The sequence below is a fragment of the Fusarium vanettenii genome (genome assembly GCF_000151355.1).
Source record: "Fusarium vanettenii 77-13-4 unplaced genomic scaffold NECHAsca_138_unmapped, whole genome shotgun sequence".
In the NCBI taxonomy this organism is placed as follows: Eukaryota; Fungi; Ascomycota; class Sordariomycetes; order Hypocreales; family Nectriaceae; genus Fusarium; species Fusarium vanettenii.
Window position 1 is genome coordinate 4,218 of NW_003315752.1, and position 20,120 is coordinate 24,337.

Genomic DNA, 20,120 nt, shown 5'->3' on the forward strand with positions numbered 1-20,120 from the left:
GCCAAACCTGAGGCTCTAACATCGCGTCCTCGCTCAGGTCAATAAACCTTATTGCCTCGGGCCCCTGGGTGAATAACGGGAACGTGACGAGCCCAGCGGCGCAAGCAACCACGCAGACTCCGGTAATCTCTTCGATTTGAGCCATGCCCCTTACAAAAATTTTGATAGCATTCATGGACGCCTGGTAGAATGGTGTGATGATGCTTGACTTCTGTGCACCAGCTCTGCTTATATGGTGTATGACGCCAAACTGATTAGCGTTGGGTATCTTTTAGGTTCTGGGCCGTATCATCTTGATGGGCGTGTCAATGATGCGATAATGGATATGAGTGTCATCAACGGCTCAGAAGCTGCTATGAGACTATCAACTCTCCACCAAAACAACTTGGAGCAGCATCTGGCGGCCAAGGAGACTTAAAGGCTCGCAGGCACCCGCTTCTAGACAGACAAGATGAGCAGTTCCCCCAAGGATATTGGGATATATATGAAACTGGCTTTAGGCTCACTCCAGTTAGAGACATTGGTCTTCACAAAGTAGCAGCCTCGTTCTCGATCTTCTGGCTCGATCTTCTGGCTCAGTTCACATCAAGGTCTGGGCTGCAACTATAATGAAGAACAGATTGAGTAGGATTTCAATACCTGAGTTACCGGATGATAAGTTGAAAGATCATAATATATCTATACGGCTTTCTGTCCGTGGCAAGGGGATAGCCGTGACAGTGAGTATCAATTCTTCGCTGTTCTTGTTGGGACTCTGCAGTGCTGATCGCCTATGAGTCATTAACCTGACATTCTTAAAGCTCTGCATCAACTCGTCTGCAATAATGGGATTTTCGGCATCAAGCTGTATACCACCGCTGAAGAATGACTCCGTTCACTGACGTGAGTTCTGATCGCAACGCCTCTCGTGGGCAGACTGCCTCGCTTCGGTCATCTTTCTTGCCCCGTTGACAAGCAACTTGACGTTGTCATTGATCTCCCGCTTAACTTGATCGCGAATGCCATTGTGACGTTTCTCGTGCGCTCGGAGCTTATCAATTTGCCGATGGGAAAAGATGTCGGGCATACCGCTGCCGCCTGAAGTTGGGTACCTGAATTCGGCGCCAGGGGTTATCCACGTTGCGGATCGTATCACGCGGACGAGCTGTTTGATCTCTGGCTGGATGGCCGCCACGATCTGGATCCTTGTAGAGTCGTTGCCTATGATCGCAACGGTTTTGCCCTTGAGACGAAGCTCCTCGGGCCAATTGGCGCCGAGCACTAGAGTATCTGTGAAGGAATGCAGACCGAGAATGGTTGGTCACTTCAGTTGCTGAGGATGCCGCCGGTATTGAGGAAGAAGCCGCCCCAGCCGGCGAAGACAAGCTGACTGTTGGCGTCCAGGACCCCAACCTTGCTGTGCTTGGGTTAATACATCCAGCCTTGAAAGAGGTACCTTGACCAGTGCTCGTTGGTAGCTTCGAGTGCAGTGTATTGCTTTAATTAGGAGGATTCTGATTCCCACGGTGAGCAAACAGATCCGGCTCTGTACGAAGCCTTTCTAGTGTAACCTGATGAGTTCGCAGTCGAGTGGCTGGACGGTTCACTTTGGTAGTATCTCACAAATGAAGGGTCAAGCCTCGGGACCATGTCAACGTCTAGGGGGTGTACAGCTTGGACGACTCATGCACAAAGCCGCTTTGGTGATGGGCGAACAGGGACAGTTTATTGCCACGACATTTTCGGTAGCTTTCTCAGTTGTCAAGTTATTCAAGGGACTATCAAGGCGAGTATGACATATGGTGACTCTTATATTCCGATGGTGAAGGAATGAATCATGAATGTACTCCAGAAAAAACGATTCCCAAGCATCAAATACTAAGTAAATGAGCTTTCACTTTGAGCCCTCGGTATATAAGTAGCCGTTGCCATTGTAGATAGGTAAAAACTAGTTATTAAGGAAGATAACGTGGCACGCGGCATGGACAGATGGAATGGCTGGGCGGGGAAAACCATCTACTGAAACTCGCTACCTGTGTTTGGAAAAATGAAGATAGATGGCCGTACGGCTCAAATCATCCTGAGGAGACAAAACTGTCCCTGCCATCAATGATGAGCTACTTTTCTGCTGTTAAATTGGACCTTACATCGGCGACTATGCCCGAGGCTGGACGCCTCCGTCATGTACCGCCATCCTCACCATGATCGACCCAGTCCATTCTCAATGATTGGCCACGCTAAAGCATGGTAGAATTAGAATGCCAACGGCGCGCACAGAGTTCCGTCCCAATACATTTCCACATGAAGATGGCTGATGGTCAGTGTAGCAGCTGATTCTCTTCCCCTTGGTTGGCAGTTGATCAATCTCAACGATTCGCCTTGCAAACAAAGCTCACTGCAAAGCCTACAAATTTCGATTCGAGGGGGCAAGAGATCCAACTGTAAGAATGAGACCGCCGGAGAGGATCGCAACGAGGAAGCTGGCGCTCAGCTACGCGCTGAAGACAATCCGTTGGCCAAATTTGGTCTCTGACCCTGTGCCGGGATGTCCACTCACGGAATACCTTAGACCTTGCCAATCGCCTTGGGCTGTTTCCATTCAACTCTCAAATATGGCCACCCCCTTTGGGTCTATGCTCATTTGCCGCACCCTTGTGGCGGCGCTATCTGTATGTTGCAAAATGCCTGGAACGCAGCCGACTGTTATCAGTGCCACCCTACTCATCATTGCATAGCAACGTACTCAAATGCTTCAGGAATCTAGTTGTGGTGTCTCGATCTTCTCCTCAAGGCCCGGGCTTCAACTTTAGTAAAGAACATAATGGCACCACGCCATGACCTGACGTAGCCATTTTGACCTTCTTCTGCTCTCAGTAGAAGAGCTATATCTAGCTGCATCTGTTCTGATGTTTCCTTTCCTCGGTGAACCCAACATCTCTAGTTTCCAGGCGTAAAGACTTGTGTAATTCTTGAACCGTAATGGCCTTCACAGCCGGTTTCTGCTCCCAACGCTTCAAAGACTGTCTGTGGGGACTTGCGTGTACGCTCGGATGGAACAAGAGTTTCTAGGAATCCGAAGTTTCCTGGTATTCAGCCCATACCCATGCACCGCACAGCCAGGCCTTCCTATCACGGCCGAGAGACAGTGAGATTAGTGCAACATGGTCTGTACAAAGTATAGGCTGACTTGCTAGGCTTGAAGTTGTAAAATGACGTAAATGTGGACAATAAAGTGATGACATTGTACTTCGGCAATCATGAGTGACCGGAAGGATGACTGAGAATCAAGATGAGAATATACAAAGAAATAGTTTGTATCCAGGAGATAGAAACCGAGGCGCTCGAACGTCTTGGGATATCTGTGACAGATTTTGGACTTCAAGCTTCTATCCAGGGGGTAATCAAGCTCTTCTCGCTTTGCAATTATTACGGGGATAATAGGACGATAATCTTGACAGCCGACAACGTCAGCGTCAGTACCAGCTTCAGCCACCCATCAGATAAGAAACAGTCAGATAACCACTGGTAGTAGGCACCTCAACGGAGTAGAGTAACAGTGCTTGAAGCTTGGACATGGGAGCACATCAGCATTCACAGGAAAGCGGAGGGACTCAAAAAGAGTTCCCAATATATTTGTTATTTTAAAAAGATAAGTACTGTCAACACCTGGAAGGCATACATTCGTCTGCTTGTGCTCCGAATGGTGGGCCATGGCAGAGAGTTCGAAGAAGACACAAAAAGAGGTGCATGGGAATTAGATACAAACCGCAGTTCTACCAAAGAAATTATGGATAACTACCGCAGGACCACCGCAGACATTACTTCGTATCCTCCGCTGACTCAACCATAACTTAGCCCTAGGCCTATCGGCCGTCAAGGGACGCAAGTTTAAATCACTTCACTTCTCGTCGGTCTGTTTCTGTCTGCTCGGCCTCAGAGGCCGGAAGTTGTAGTAACGCCACTCCTCACCCCTGTCCGCCTTGAAAAACCCCTTCGCATCCTTGGCCCGATCGGAGAGAATCAACAACTCTGTAACGGTCTGGACTTCCACCCCATACTGTACCTTGACTGTGTGCTCTCCGAAAATGAAGCTAGTCCACCACCTCGGCTTGTCGCTGAGGTGCCACATCGTCACCTGCGTATCTTTTCCGCCCGTCATGTACATGTCGCGATAGTGGTTAACATGTTCAGCGAGCGTCGTGTTGGCGGAGGACATGACACTGATGGTGGTGTTGAGGTATTGTTTGATGGTATCGATTTTCGGGACGAGATACCGACTTCTCCTGATGGGCCACTCCTTTATTGTCAAGTAAGGCCGATGAAGACTTGGCCAGAGCCCGAACCTCATTCCCTGCAACAAGCGCCTCAATCAGCTTGACGAGACTCCTCCAGTCCTTCTGCAACGACTTCAGAGTCGAACGACAAACATCGAACCGATGGGATATCGAAAGACCTCCTGCACCAGTTTCTGTCAGATCACCAGGCCGTATCTCAAACCCTGTGTAGCCGCTTCCCTTCCACACTGCAACACCATCCTCGATCTCGAGAATCTCCTGCTCGAGAGCCGCAATGATGGAACCAGGCTCTGGAGGGGCAGGGTCATCCACCCAGAAAGGATAAATCAACGGCAGTAGCGCATTTTCATACTGAGTCTGGAGGGTGGAGAGTGGGTCGAATAGCGACAGCCGGGTCGTGTGCTCGGTTGTTAATGTTCTGACCCAGGCGCAATGGCCAGAGAAGATCACTGTGAGCATGACTGGAGCCAGTAAAATGAAGGCGGCGAGAATCGCGGCGGCAGTAACAAGGTTTGGATACTGCAGGACAAAGGCAGTGACGCGCGAGTTTGGTCGAGAGAGGGCGGCTGGAGACATTTCCCTTGGAGGTTTCGCGTCCAAGGTGGATTGAGGGAGAGTTGACGATGTCCCTCTTGAGGGTACCACGTCCGTTTCACGCTCCTGTTGAGCACTCCACAAATCGACCGGTTCGTAATCAGTCCGAACAAGCGGGGGCGTATGAATCTCAGCCCGCGAAGACGTCGCGCTGTCCTGGACAAGATGAACAACGGCACCGGGTGAAGGCGTCCATCCAGGGTGCAAACAAAGCTCGATGTCATGGTATTGGCAGGGAGGTGGCGCGAGCCGTACAGGGAGATTGAGTCCATGGCAGTATGCCAGCTCATTGACCACAGGCTCGTTTACTGGAGGCTCCGGTGAGCATTCAGGCGAGCGTTCGGGTGAGGGAGTACGGCAACGGGGAGTTGGGCCCAGGCCCCGGCGTCGGTCGGTTCTTGGTCTTGAAAGCGGTCGAGATGGTGTACTAAGTGATCGGCTCAAATCCGATCTGGGGGGGCAGTCTGGCCTCTGGCGTGTGGTGGGCGTACGAGCGCCGTCGCTTGTCCATGCCCGGCGGTCACGGTCCGCGAGAGAATCATTGAGGGACCTGCTGTGGGCTCGGTGGGAGGGGCTTCCAGGTAACTGGCGTCTACTGTCACCCAACTGCCAGGTGTGTTGTCTCCTTATCTCGCGGGGCAACGACATTGAAACATGTGGTAATCAGGTCGGTGGCTCAAAAGGGGATGAGAGCTGACGGGGAGCAGTAAAGAAAGTGAGTTCAATATCGTGCAGATGCAAGCAAAGATGCAGTCACTCTTGAATTCATAAAGGCAAAGAATCGGACAATCAATTTGCTCAATCGGATATTAAAAAGGTCAAGTTCTTGCAGCGCGTTTGCTCGGGAGTCAGGGGAAACACAGCGACCTCCGAGGTACGTACCGCTCTTTGTTCTCCCAGCTGTGTCCAGGTTAGCCTCACACATCTCCGGCCATGTCTCGATGAGAACTCAAAGAAAAGAATTCGTGGATAAGGTTCTGGCTTTTCTGCCCGGCCAAAACCGTTGATCGAATGCGGTCTTATTAAAGTTGTCCGCCATCTGAAAAACGTTTGATTAGTTGCATTCCGGATGGATCCGTGGGTTCAAGGTTAGATAAGCAGCCTCGCCTTATCACCCTATCTTGCCTCAGTGGATTCCCTCAGCCACACACACAACATAAGCTATTCATAGCACAGAGCACACCTGGTGCATTGCATAACCATGCCCAGCATAAGCCGCACGTGACACCCCATGTCGCAACAAACCTCTTCCAACCTTCAGGACTAGGCATATTTCCACCATGAGCTGCTTGATTACGGGAAATCTATGGCCGTGAGGTTTCCATCTTTCGATTGTCTCAATCAGAACCACAGAATATCATCACAGCATACAAACATGCCCAACAGTCACTCATGTGCAAACTTGAATCGACCCAGTATTGTTTCTCACCACTCAAGGAAAGGCTCTAGACGTTGCTACTCAGCTGTGACCTAGAATGCATCTTACCTACAAACAAAACGTCCTGATCACTCAAAGGTACTAAATCCCCCCTCCCCTCGCATCATGGCTTACATGAGCATCCACAACTCCCTCTCCTGTCGGTCAAGTCCCAAGACCTTCTCAAGCATTCTTGATCTCTCCATTCCAATCTTCTCCATCCTCCTTCTTACTTCGTCCCTTGCGCCAGGCTGTGAAACCTCGCTGACGCCGTCGCTCCACTTCGCGATCGATCGAGACGCCTTTGCTGCCTCGGCCTCCAAGCGGCTGTTTTTTGGAAGTCCTCTTTCTGGGACTGAGGGCAAGCTATCCTCCGAGTCAGCGCAAGAAAGCTAGAGTGGAATACCAGAAGCCTACTGGGCAGTTGTCACTCCATTACTCACAGAAATATCCCCCAGATGCTTCTCGTCCAGCCGGTCATCCAGGTTCACCTGCGCCATCGATTTATCGAGATCAAACTTTTCGTCCGCCCATCCCGAAGAGCCGAGTCCCTTGGACGGAGTGTGTGAAGACGAACCTACTCACGTGGCCTTCGGCTTGCGGGGCGTGCTGGGAACAGATGGCGGCGACTCATCCTGCTTCTGGCGGAACCAGCCTGCCGCTTCTTCAAGGTTGGCAAAGTCTCTCCCACGAGTCCATCCAGAAGGGGTGTGGAGGATTGCACCCCACTGAATGGCCTTGGGTTGCACATACTTCACCATCTCACGAAACGACGCAAAAATGAGGCGTTTGTATGCTCCTGAGGCATCGTGGCTTGCGAAGTTGAGGTTGCACGCCGTCACCAGTGGCCAGAAGTGCGAGTTGGTCTTGATAAGAGTATCAGCGGCGCCGGGCGAGGTCTTGGTGGCGTGCTCCAGGTTATGCGCATTGTCAAGAATGTCAAGCAGGTGCCCGAGGACAATGCCGCGGGTCTCATCGCAGAAACGAATCAAGGGCTTCGGACTTCTCTTCTCTCTTTCAGTGTAGACTGTGAGTTCGACGCCGCACACCTGGCTTACCGAGTTGGACAGACACATGATGTCTTGGTGAGTTGGAGAGGGGCGTGAAACGTTGTAAAGGGGTGGAAGCGACGGGATGCTACAGGCAATTCGAAAAGCTGTACAAACGATGATGAAGGTGCTGGCCAGCCGGAGAGATGGCGACACGATTGTGATAGGAGAGATGGTAGGAATAGTTTCTGGGGGGGTCCAGGAGTTGTTAAAGAAGGGAGAAGAACGGTCATGAGCACGGATGTGGTAATGGACAATCAATACTATCCAAGAAATGCGGCCCTCCGGTCGCCATCTCCTGCATCCTGCATACTTCACCGTCTTTTCTCTATCCTTTGTTCATCACGGCCACGTCATATCCCAGCCGCCGCTAAAAAGGCCTTCAGGGCTTGCATCCGAAAGAGACATTTGTTGGCAGGAAAAATTGACCTGTCAAACCGCTTACACCGTGGCTTTGTCGCGCTCTTCTGCCAGTGCTCTAGGGCTCCCACACCCAATTGGGTTCAATAGCAAGCGCCTCTAGAAGCCCCTTTTGTTCTAGAAGCTGTCCGGGTACTGTGTTCCCTGCTTCCGGATCATCATCTTCCCTGATTAGCCCCTCCGCCCTGGAAGGATTGGTCGGCATGTTTGCGCTCCTGGATCCGCCTGCGTGGCATGAATCATGCCACGTGCCTATCATATGCAGTGAGTCAAACGTTTTTGATCAGCTGAAAATTCAGGCAGTATAGGACAATGAAGGCACATCACATGAGATTATGCTCCAACATGGTGACATTCGTGTCAAAGAGATTCTTGCACCACTCAATGCAGGCTAATGCGAGTCAATACAGCTGACCTTCACTCCTTTCAGATCAAACAGTGATGATGACCTCACCGCAGGGTACTTTGTGCCCCAGGCAGGATCCCTTTGACGTCAGCCGTCGTTGCCTTGGAACAATCCGCAGCAAAACCAATGCCCCTCGCAACCTCTCCCCCTCAGTCTCTGGAAATTTCCCCCATCAATTTTGGTTGCATCTGCACTAGCCATCCCCTCACGATCATTGATACCAGTTGAGATCTCAACCAAATGGCAGTGATGGTCTGACATCATGGTACTGCCTCGCCAACCGACGGTTGGCTCTTCCTTCCAAATCGGGACCGTAATTTACGGTGGGCGTGATCTTTTGATGGTAATCATCGTCGTTGCAGGGCCGGTTGGATTCGCCTATTGGCATTTGTCTTCATGATTCAGCCCATTCGTGGCACTCTATGGGGAGACTCCCTGATTCTGTTTTCGTCATTCGGGCTACTCCAAAGTGTAGCTTTTACCGCACTTTCAGCCCTCTCTCATCTTGAGACTTTCACCATTACCGTATTTTGGGTTGTCCCACTGAGCAATTATGCTTTGCCCCAGCTTGGGGCTCCTCCCAGATCGGGAGGTTTCCCCATAGGGGGTTCTCCCGGACGGGAGTTTTTGTGCCCATCTTGTGGTATCTTCCCATATTGGTTTCCCTCTAGGTTAGAGAAAAAAAACTCCTATTTTCCTCATTTTGGGGTTCTCCCTATTGCGGGATTCATGCCCATCACGGACATTCACCAACTGGGACATTCCCTTGTCCTGCGTTGTAGTATTCATGCCACCCACAGGTCGTTGTCATTTTACCAGACACGGACCATATCCCTAGCCAGATATTGCGGTTTTGTCGGCGGTCGAGCTTGTCTAGTGCAGCTTGTCTCTCCTTCTAAAATTTCTGCTGGCTGTGATATGCCCTTGTCGTGACAACGCTCCTCGTGAGAGCTAGTTTACTTGCAGGAAGAACTCAGCCCCCAGGGCTGTGATACTCCCTCGTAGGTTCATTCCGCCCGTAGTCGCGTCCATAGTCAAGCATGTTCGTATAGGTCCTAGTTTGGGATCGCCATTAGAAGAGACTGTTAAACGCAACGACGATTTGTCGTTGTGTTGTGCGAGCGAAACCTGGCACGTTTGTGAGGTCATCAAAACAATGGTACGCCTGCTTCCAGACCTAGACTCTTCACTTATTAGATTAGTACTGGGGGTTTCTATGAAAAGTAATGACCCTAGAGTGTAGAAGAAAGGAAGCTTCTTAGCTGAGAGAAAGGAAGCTTCCTGGACCCTAAAAAATGCATGCAAAATCACATTACCATAATATGTCATAATACTGTCTGGAAACGGGCAAGGATGGCTCTCCTCGAAGAATGTCGACTGCCTCACCCTAGAGTTAGAAAAATCACTAAGGAGATCACGGAAATAATTTTCTTCGGAGAATTGTCTGACAAAGCTTTCGGCATTACCGTGTTGTTTCCGGCGACACGCGACAACGTGACGTGACTTGAAGAGGCTGAGAGGCTGAGAGACTCTATTTCAACCTCAACCGCAGCCTCAACCGCAAGGGGCCATTCCGTTATTGCCTTCTCATCGTGTGTTCATTTAAATATGTACGTGTTTTACTATCTTAGAAGTCTATGGCCGTTTCTATAGACCCCCCCAAATCGAACTCACGCCATTTCAAAGTCATATCGTCGTCCTCATCTCGTCAACATTCATTCAAACCCAACAACGAAAAAATAAAAGAAGAATTACAGTCGAATATTCTCCTCCACCCAGTTCAGCTTCATCCACCACCAGAACCTACCACCAAAGCAATAATCCTCCTTCTCTCCACCCATCTTCTCCCTCAGAACCTCCTTCATCACGTCGACCATCTCGAGAAGGGATTCAATCCGTTCGCGTAGATCATTGGCCAGTCCTGGATCTGTCTCGGCGGCCATCACCGCCATACGCCAAGTAGCGAGACCAATGACTGCGCCCGCAGCTTGGTCAATGGACGTGAAGAGCTCCTCGGTGGAGAGTCCACTGCACTTGGAGTGTGCTGCAGCGAGCCTCTCCCCCTCTGGCCGGGCGCGTGGTGCGGGGGCTGATGATGCCGACTCGCTTGGGGCCATGGAGCATATCGACAATGCACGATTGGCTCGCGCAGCTATGGTTGGTGTAGGAGATGGCGTGGCTGGGGTTCTTGGAGCTGGCGTGACTGGCGTTCTCGGAGTTGGCGATGTGATGGCTTCCTCAGAGAGCATTGATCGAGTCGTGCTGTTGGAGCCGCCATTGGATGACGACGTTGACGATCCCTGGTGGCGAGTGTATGACCGAGAACCGAGTGCATCATGGGAACAATGACAATGTTGGTGCTTGTGACGGCCCCAATGAAGGTGGAGGTGGGACGGATTCAACGTGAGGGTGGGAGCATCCGGCATCTCAACATCCGGATCTTGATCCTCCTCACCAGATCCATTGTCATGGTCTTCGGTATCGTCTCCGTCGCCATCATTGTCATCATCGTCATCATCATCAACGTCGCTGAAGTCATCATAACTGGAGTCATCATCGCTGGACTCCCCAGCCTCCTCATCATGCAGGCCTGTACTGCCCAGCTCACTCTCATCGTCCGTGTCGGCCATGTGTCGGACTATATGTCCGTACCCACTACCAATGACAAAGACTGTTTTGGAGGTTGCAATTGCGCCCCGGTTGTTCCCGCCGCGGTTGGTGTTGTTTTCGCCAACGTTGCCCCCGACTTGGGTGATGGATGTGGCTCGGATTGGCCGATAGTCGCCTGGCTTGTACCCTCCACGGCGGGTGGCTGGCTTCTTTGCGTTTCAAGGAGTGCCACTGCGAGGGTCTTTGCGAAGCCTCTTTGGAGATTCCTCGGATCCGTTCTTTGATCCGCCTTCTGACGCAGCTCTCAACCTTGCCGCGCATCAAGCCTTCCACAGTCTTGCCAAGTCCGGCGATGTTGATTGCCACTAGCAGGTCCTGGAAGTTCTTGCGCCATTTGGTCGGGGTCAGGCGGTTTGTGATGATGTGGTCAAGGATCTTGCGTTTGCACGACGGCGCGAAGGTAAAGGACGCTCCAGGGCGGAGTAGGTCGACGAATCGACGGGTGCAGATTTGCTATAACGATGAGCCTATGTCCATCTCAACACCTATGAGTGGTACTGACCTCGGGACTATTGGTAACACACATGGTTGCTAAGTGGCCGAGACAATCAAGAAGGGCCAAAATGCGGCGTAGAGTCCTCAATTTGGTATCAAGCGATGTTCAGGCGATCAGCACTATCAGGGTGAGATAGGCTGGCCTGAGAGGGAATGATGAAGGATGAGGATGAAAAGACCGGAGGAAGAGACGCATCGCGGTTTGACCATTGTGTATAATAAAGAACTTCGTGAGGTAAGCAATTTGTCCATGGTGAACAATAAAGAGCTCCCTGATGAGCTGGCCTGGTCAAATGGGGCTGGAGCTATCGCAGCCACACCGGCCTCTTAGCCAGGTGTTGCATACGCATTTCGGACAAGCCGACAGATGATAGCTGATATACTTATGCAGCTCACTTTGAACATGTTCACATGACCTAGTCACCTTACCAGGCCTTCTCTGGCGGTGAAGTTAGGCAACCGGCTTCCTTTGTTCCCGCCCCTGAGGCCTGAAGCTTCACCATTGCGAAGACTCTTCTACCCCCCGACTTCTCTCCTCTTTCTCTTTAGCCGTCTCTGCCCTTCCATCTGAATATTTTACCTGCATAACCGTCTTAAACCTTCTTCACTTTACCCACAGCGCCCTTCACATCCATCCCTCACCAAACCATTTCGATAGTCGGCAAATAATGCACCGCTTTCTCTTGACCGTCCTGCTACATACTCACACTGACCATGGACCACTATGACCCTCAAACCGCAGACATGATCAACAAGGCACATGACGTCGTCATGTTTAACCAAATCGACACACTCCTCCCCAAGGCCGACAAACTCACCCTCGAGGCCGGAAGCCGTGCCATCATGCGCGTTCTTGACGGCTCTATTGGCCTCTCCGATCGAGAATACGACATTCTGGTGTTTTACCACAATACTCTGCCCACCCAGGAACGCTACGATCTGCTGGTCAAGCAGGCGCACGACGTGCGCATCACCCGTTACAAGGACGCGTGGACCCAGGCCGACAAGAAGCTGATCCGCCTCGCGTGCGAGGCCATTACCCAGGAGGCGAGTGCGGTGGGGGAAGAACTTGACAGATTTGTCAATAAGGAGGAGCAGGAGATCATTGACGCCGACTACAAGCTCAACGTCCCCAATGCGGATGCTTCTCGGATTGCTACGCCGCCGCGCCGGAGTCTGAATCCTCAGCCTTCTTCAGCTGCCCAGGCCAGAGCTGCCCCCTATCGTGACGCCCGGCCTTTGTCTGGATCACAGAGCGTCCCCCACTGTTCCACCCCGAAGCCCACATCGCTATTCAGTTTTTTGCCACAGGCCAGCCAAGGCAGGTCGGCCGTCTCGACTGCTTCTGCCTCGCCATCAGTCGTCGAGAGTATTGCTGCTCTGTCAGACCTCGGCTCACACGCCAATAAGTCGCTCTCCCAACTTCCCCCAGCGGTGTCCTCCAAGATTGAGTCCTTCATGCTCAATCATCCCAAGACGTTCCCAAAGCTTGATTCTCCGGCCGTCATGAGGACCGCTCGCGGTAGCATCCCTCGACTCCAGGAGTTTCCTCGTCTTCCCAGTTTCAACGAGCTTCACTTCGATGACTTGCCAGAGACAGTTGCTGATCTGGATGCCGAGATGCAGGCGAGGATCGTGGACCATTCCACTTTGATGCAGTACTTGGTCAACAATGATGCTTTGCTGTGGAAGCTGAAGATGAAGAAGAACATGTTGGTTAAGAAGCCTGAGGCAGACATCTGAGATATTGAAGTCGGGATTTTACTTTTCTCATAGTCCTTGTTGTCGTTTTTTATTGCCTTGTCACGCTAGATCTCTTGAGTCAGGAACTGGTCAACCTCGATCGCATCTTTGCGTGTTTGGGGGCGACTTTTGGAACGATCTGAGCACAAACATTCTTTCTACGGGGGCCTACCTTCTCTTGACTTGTGAGCTGTGCCTATGGTCTCGCCTTTGCCCGTGATGACTAGACAACTTCCATGCTGGGCCTTGCGTGACGCACGAGTTGCTCGTCGTGGTATCGCCGTGTGTCTCTCACTGGGCAATTGCTATCTGCGTGAGGACATGTTTCACTCCAGGAAATGTTTATACTCACAACAACTGGAAACGTAGTCATAGAGCCCTCCCCAAAGCTGGAGGTAGATACGGGTTGGGGTGATTAATTAACCTAGGTACATATGCCGAGCCCCTTGCCTTTCCGAGTATTTATTCACACCGGAAGTCAAAGAAACTGCTGAACAACCCAATTATGACACATGGTAGCTATGAAGGGGAAGCCACTTTGATAATGGTCATCTCACCTGCAGGACGATGTCTCTCGAAGTTAAGACCTGATGCGGTTTTTCGGACCTCCTCACCACTAACCTGCTGGGCTCAACCTACCATAATCCCATAACCTCCAGGGGAAAGTTACTACTTCATCCCTCATACAATCAACGTGACGAGTTTATTGGTCAAGATAATTCCCGTATCTTCCTGCGAATATTTGTCTCTGTTTGCGCGGCATCTGGTCGGTAGATGGTGAAAGCCCTTAATATCCATACCCAATTCTGTTTGACCAGTTATATTGCTAGGGCATGAAGTCCGACCTTTCCGACGAGAAAATGACGAAGGATCTCTGCCGATTTATTCATCTCGATCGCTGTCCTGCGGCATGGAACTTTGGAACGCTCACGCAGCGTCAGCGATTATAATCAACATTTCCTTGCAACGTCGGCTGCATTCCCTGAGCCGCTGATTCTCCGGGCTTGTTAGTTGCTTAATTAACTATAAACATAGATGTTGGGATGCAGTTTCTACAACATGGACCGCTGATAAAGCTATCTAAGCCTGATAGAGTTTTGCTACTATACCTACTAGATCCCAGTTGACTTTGTAGTTGTGCTGAGCCTACCATACCTTATGGTATCGTTAAGATTTTCATTGTCCCCCGGATCCGGACCGCCCCTGTCACCCGAGCACTGGTAAGGCAGCTCCGGCAACACTGCTGTTCTTCGACACTGGAAAGTATTTGGCGGGGAGGACGGAATTTCGCTGACCTTTGCGATTGGACTCTGAGGTGGGCTGAAACCTATATCTCACGGCATCTTATATTCTATGGGAATTTTGCACTGGGGATAGTGGAATTCAAAGCCTGGGGCGCCACTTATACCCCTTAGTCCCCCTTCAATGGAATGTTTTTGTGAGAGAGTTGTTATATCGGGTATGCAAAACATAAGATGGGAAGAAACCATAGTGATGAAAAGGTCATAATAAAGCATAAGGAAAAGTATAATGATGAAAAGTGGATGATGAGAATGGCTGATGAAAATAGATGATGAAAATAGATAATGAGAATAGATGATGAAAAATGTGATGATGAGAAAAGCCATGATGAAGGTTGCCGATCCTCGGGCTCAGTTAACCCATCGAGGGCCGGGCTGTAACTATAATGAAAAATAGATTAACGATGAAGAATGCCATGATGAAAAGTGGCTGATGGAAATGGATGATGAAAATCAATGATTAAAGATGCTACGATGACAGCTCCTGACGAAAAGATCGATGATGAAAATACATGATGAAAAATGTAATGATGAAAACCTGATGAAAATCGATGATGAAAATCAATAATTATAATTAATAATTAGGAACATTTCTACTTATAAGCCTGATAGGTATTATATCTTGAATATAAAAGTTCGTGGTGAAAATCGATCATAAAAAAATCAATGAATGAAGATGGATGCTGGGGTTCTCTTCGTGGTCGGGAAAACGCGATTGATAGAGATCTGATATTACTCCCAAGCTACCGTGTAATATCTAAAGAACTAACGCCCGCGTCTCACCAGCGTGAAAGAGGCCAAGGTTGAACGAAGGGACATCGGCGCGGTTCTCATGATTCAAGGGATCTCAGTTGTCGTCTAGACGTACAAAGAGCGAGCAGTCAAGGTGGACAGGGACAAAGAGGCAGAATGTAGACGGAACAAGATGCTACGAATACCATACATGGGCAAAGATAAAATAATAAAAAGTCACGAGAGGCCAGATACGGAGAGGGTATGTTGGTTAAACGGAAGACGCAACAAACGGCAAGAAATGAGGCTATCGAGGAATGACTAGACGCTCTAAGCTCTCGGATACTTCATAGTGTTCTAGGACCGGCATCAAGCTTTGGGCCTGGGAAACTGACCCCAAAGACTGAGCCAGAGCACGTTACGGTCCAGGTTTACCTTTAAAGAAGCAGTGTTTCCAATGGCAATCGATGCAAATATCAGAGGCAAGGGGCAGCGATCAAGAAGTGCTTCCGGAAAAGCATATGTCAATGACCTGTATCAGAACAAGGGCTTCCTCAGCTAAAACGGTCTTTTCATCATATCGTGCGAGCGGCTTGAAGATAATGAGAGGGAGTCGAGACGATCCAAGGGTTCAAAACCAGCGCAATGCCTTCGCGTCAAAGTATTATCGAATACTGGGGGACTTCACGTCCAACTGACAGGCCAGCGTCAGCACGCATGGATATGCTTGGGAAGCACAGGCAAAAGGCGATCGAGACTTTCATACGAGCCAAACTGGGGCCACTCCATGCCACGCAGACATGCCAAAACACGACAAATACTGGCTGCAAATAAAGGCTCTGAGAGCCAAGGCACATATTCTAGGCTTGATAGGTACTGGGCGAGGATACAAGTGACATCGACGCGACACCCCTGAGTTAAGCCGACTTGGGCAGTCCGTCCGACCATGTGCTGCTAACAGTTGTAATTCAAGGTGGCCAGACTTTACTAGTCGTATAATTGCGTGCCATGAAAGCCAGAAATTCCTGCGGGATAATACCAATCTCCGGCTTATCCTTATCTGGCCTCTGGTGAGAAGAAATGTTTGATCCCTACTGTCAAAATTCCGGCATTTCCGCTATGAAAATACTGATACTACACACTTGGGCGCAATCAACGCTCAACATGCTGCTGTCACGAGTGTCCGATTACTCACGTGCTTGACAAATCCTCTCGACGGCTTCATCTGTTTCTGAAGCCTATTCCTACAAACCGCCAGAGTATTAAAAAGTCGGATACCGGTCGATACCGGGAAGAGGAGGATGGAAAACTCATCACAAGAATGTTTGGGCTAGCCAATGACAATAGAACAAACATGCGAGCAACGATGATAGACGGAGCAGGCCGAAGTATGATGAGGGCGTGAAGGGACGGTTGGGGATTACGAACCATTGTTAGGCACTGAGATAGCAGTCGAGAGTTGCAGATTAGATGAGTCAACCAATTACTATTTATTTACATTCAGATAAATACGTACTTGTTATTCTAGTCCCTGTTTCCAAAAACACTTCTTCATCTTACTCTTATCCTTATCGCCCATCTCGTCTCCCATAGTAGGCTCACAAGGAATGCCCAGATAGGAATCACGTACATATATCCCAAAGGATACCCCCCGTGACTCAATTGGCTATCTACATGGACATCCTCACCTGAACTTCCCTTCCTCATTCCTGCTCCGCCCGTCATTGGTTTACTGCATGCTTCCATCATTCAAGTTCTCGCCGCAAATGGCCTTAAGAGCTTCCAGGCGTGAGTATTTGTCTTTTCCCTAAGCCATTACCATGACATGTGGAAGGACTTGCAGCATATAGACCTCGATCGTGGGAGGTTAGATGAATAGCTTCAAGACATCCCAGTGGTGTAGTCCGTCGGCAACAGAGGCACGCTGATCCACCAGTCCAACCATCCGCTTCGACCACGCCAGTACAATCACGCTGTATGCCCTCTCGTGCAAGGGAGCTCCAGGACGGACCCACTCGTTAGGCTTGTCGAAAGGAGCTTGGGTATGGTCCAGGTCGAGTAACTCAAAGAGGGTCTCGAATTCGTTCGCCGGGTGGGAGTCATGGATGCGGAAGTGGAGGTGGCAGATGTTGTTGAACATCTCGTTGCTGGTCATGTTGGTGGTGGTGGCCTCTGCCATGGGCAAGATGGCTGACTGGGCAACGAGCATGTACTTGCCGAGAAGCGAAGCAACGGTCACATTCCCGAGAAACGAAGAAACGACCATGCTCCGGAGAAGCGGAGCAATGACCATGTTGCCGGCAAGTGTGGCGAAAGAGGCCACGATGAGTAGCGTGATGACCAAGACAAGAAGCAAAAGGCAGGGTCGTAACACATGGCGGAACATGCCGCCATGAATGGCCAAGGTCTGGATGAGATTTTCAAGCAGCATGACGAAAGGGATGCGAGGGCAATGGTCCGGTAGAAAAGGTACGATTGAAGGTTTTCGGATAGTGACTGGATGTCTTGGAGGGAAGAAGATGGTGTGGTGGTAGATGATGGCGAGATGGCTCTGAAAAGGATGTGATAGTGATACTGACGAGGGCTGAGGGGCGATGAAGAGCACGATTCTAGGGGAACTGGGCGGTCTTTATAAGTTGATCTAACTGCATAGCCCTACTTTGTCATCTACTTCATCCTGAAGATACATCCTCACCGCCAGAGAACTGGCTGTCCTCTCTTCTTTGTTATTGTGGATGAGGTGGCCGTCCTGGTGACCGACATGAATGACTGGACCCCTGGCTAGAGCAAACGCCACAACTACAACCCATGGATCAGAATATGGAAAGGCTTCCGATAGTGCGCAAACATAATCTATTGACATCATCAGCTGACTAGACTGAAATGCGACTCATCAGTTCTCTTTCTGGCTGAACAACAGGAAACGGAAATTGACCCGTTCAAATGTCCCAGCGGTATTGCATCCGGGTCTTTATTCTCCCTCTTGCATCGGCATATCCGGCTGGACCGACCACTCCATGAGCCATAAGGCTGCAATGAGTTGAACTCCATATCGCCAAAACAAAGCAAAACTCCGGGACATTCCCCAGCCCATCATGGTCCAATGAGAAACGTGCCCAGGAGCTGGAAAGACACTGTAAGCAGTCGCCCGTCTCTGCTGGCTGTGACTTGTGCAGGGGTTGATGTGATCAACTTCTAGGTATTCTACTGGCTCTTTGATACACACTTTCATATTTTGCCACCCCGGTCCATCATCCATGCCCCCAACTGTGCTTGAAACCTTCCTCTCCTCTCAACCTCCGTGCGTTCACTCGCGAGCCGCGTGCTCACGTTCCATCGCCTTGTTCCGGAGCCTCCAAAACCGACGCAAATTCTCCTCTGTGAGTATAGTCGGCACTTCCTGCTCCCTGTCCCCGTCGCCTTCATGTCCCTCCGTCTGGCCCTTGAGGCGTTGAGCTCTGACAGACTCTTGACGTCGCACTCCCATGGTTTTATGGCGCTGCCTCAATTGCTGCGGGTCCCATTGTTCGCCATCATGAGCTTCCAGATTCAGGCGCTGTTGATTTTCTGTCCATTCCCCTTCAAGGGAGCCAGAACCACGGCTTCCGGTATGCTTCTGGAGGTCGTCGAAGCTCACAAAGTGATCATGGTTCTCCCTCCAAGAACTCTCATGCAAACCATCCTCGCGTTGCGGCTTACAACTGACCATCGGGTGAGCTGTAGCGGAACTCATCGACGAACTGACTCTTCTGGCATAGTCTGTACTGTATTCGCCTTCCGCATGAAGGTAGTAGTCATCGCGCTCGGCAACGGCACCTAATGCAAGCCGACCCTTGCCCTCGTCTTCTGCGACAAGTTGCGCCTCGGGGCGAGTCTCATCCATACTCTTGGGCGCCTCGGCGGGAAAGTCTTGCTTGCGCTTGGTGGAGGAGGGAGGGCCAATCGAGGAGACGGATCGTATGGCCAGCCCCTTGGGCTCTGCGAATATGACACGGCGATGATCCTCGGGCTCATCAGGTGTCTCCGCCTTTGAGCTGCTGCCGGTAAGATTTGTTTGTGTTTGAGGTGCTGCTGAGTCGGAAGGTGTCTGATGAATCGACTTAGCCTCGAAGTAAAGGAATAAAAATGCAAACTCACCTCGTATTGACACTCTTGCTCTTGAGGACAATCAACATCCTGGTCTTTGGAACAGAATCCGGGCGTAGGATCTTCATCGACAATGTCGTCAACTGGAGCCTCAGTGTTCTCATCCCTCTTCTTCTCGGTGGGAGCGCCACCCAACAAAGCAGCCTTCTCGAGCTTCTTCGCATGATTTCTGAATTGACCCAGGACGCCGTTGAAAGAATTCGCACTTGTCGCATATTTCTCCGGCCAGTCAGGCTCATCTTCCGTGGCGTAGGTGTTTTGCCAGTCAGGCTCGATCAGGGAGGCTAGACGAAGATCTTCGGCCGTAATTTTCTCGGCGTTGGCAAGAGGGCCGTTGCGCTGATGTTCGGCATAGAAACGCTGCAGCTGGCGGGCAGTGAGACGCGTTTTGACATAACTCTCGGCACCCATGACGATTATCGAGCAGTGGAGCGGCAAGTGATGATAGGTCAGAGTTAACTGTAAAGCAACTGAGTTAACAAGGCCAGTGTTATATAACCATCGGGGAGATCAAATGTCTTTGCTTTCCAGGATTCAAAGAAACGTGTGCGTTAGTCGCTGTGTAGGCTCACCACAGTCACACAAGATGTAGACAGAGGCAAACTAGCAAGGGGGAGAGGAAGAGTGTTGGCAAAGAAAGAAAACAGAGCAGGTCGGTACTTCAAGTGGCTTCGTTTCTGGCATGATTTGGTCACAATAATGACAAGCCGTGTGAAGAAACGGCACGCAGTCTTCCCCCCCCGCCCCCAAAGAAGAGGCCATGAGAACGGAAGTCAGGTCGCTCTACCGTCGACGTGGCGTTTTCAGGGGGCCAGCAGGCAGAATAAAAGAACCGCAACCTTGGCAATTTTAAAAACCTCCTTCACTATCTCT

At 50.5% G+C, this 20,120-nt stretch overlaps 5 protein-coding genes across 5 annotated transcripts; 1 reads left to right on the forward strand and 4 right to left on the reverse strand.

Moving 5' to 3' along the window:
- Positions 1-3,877: 3,877 nt before the first annotated feature.
- NECHADRAFT_89407 (uncharacterized protein) lies at positions 3,878-7,361 on the reverse strand (the record flags this gene model as incomplete). Its single annotated transcript, XM_003039199.1, has 7 exons — positions 3,878-4,276; positions 4,323-5,474; positions 5,751-5,907; positions 6,020-6,029; positions 6,114-6,172; positions 6,421-6,651; positions 6,871-7,361. 7 exons carry the CDS (start codon positions 7,359-7,361, stop codon positions 3,878-3,880), a joined length of 2,499 nt encoding a protein of 832 aa, XP_003039245.1.
- A 2,550-nt stretch (positions 7,362-9,911) lies between these two features.
- On the reverse strand, positions 9,912-11,356 carry NECHADRAFT_89408 (uncharacterized protein; the record flags this gene model as incomplete). Its single annotated transcript, XM_003039200.1, has 3 exons — positions 9,912-10,976; positions 11,068-11,283; positions 11,333-11,356. 3 exons carry the CDS (start codon positions 11,354-11,356, stop codon positions 9,912-9,914), a joined length of 1,305 nt encoding a protein of 434 aa, XP_003039246.1.
- A 683-nt stretch (positions 11,357-12,039) lies between these two features.
- On the forward strand, positions 12,040-13,068 carry NECHADRAFT_89409 (uncharacterized protein; the record flags this gene model as incomplete). The annotated part of the gene is made up of 1 exon (XM_003039198.1): positions 12,040-13,068. The coding sequence occupies one exon, from the start codon at positions 12,040-12,042 to the stop codon at positions 13,066-13,068; it is 1,029 nt and encodes a 342-aa protein (XP_003039244.1).
- A 3,900-nt stretch (positions 13,069-16,968) lies between these two features.
- Positions 16,969-17,532, reverse strand: NECHADRAFT_89410 (uncharacterized protein; the record flags this gene model as incomplete). The annotated part of the gene is made up of 1 exon (XM_003039201.1): positions 16,969-17,532. One exon carries the CDS (start codon positions 17,530-17,532, stop codon positions 16,969-16,971), a length of 564 nt encoding a protein of 187 aa, XP_003039247.1.
- An 876-nt stretch (positions 17,533-18,408) lies between these two features.
- On the reverse strand, positions 18,409-19,658 carry NECHADRAFT_89411 (uncharacterized protein; the record flags this gene model as incomplete). Its single annotated transcript, XM_003039202.1, has 2 exons — positions 18,409-19,188; positions 19,239-19,658. 2 exons carry the CDS (start codon positions 19,656-19,658, stop codon positions 18,409-18,411), a joined length of 1,200 nt encoding a protein of 399 aa, XP_003039248.1.
- Positions 19,659-20,120: the final 462 nt, after the last annotated feature.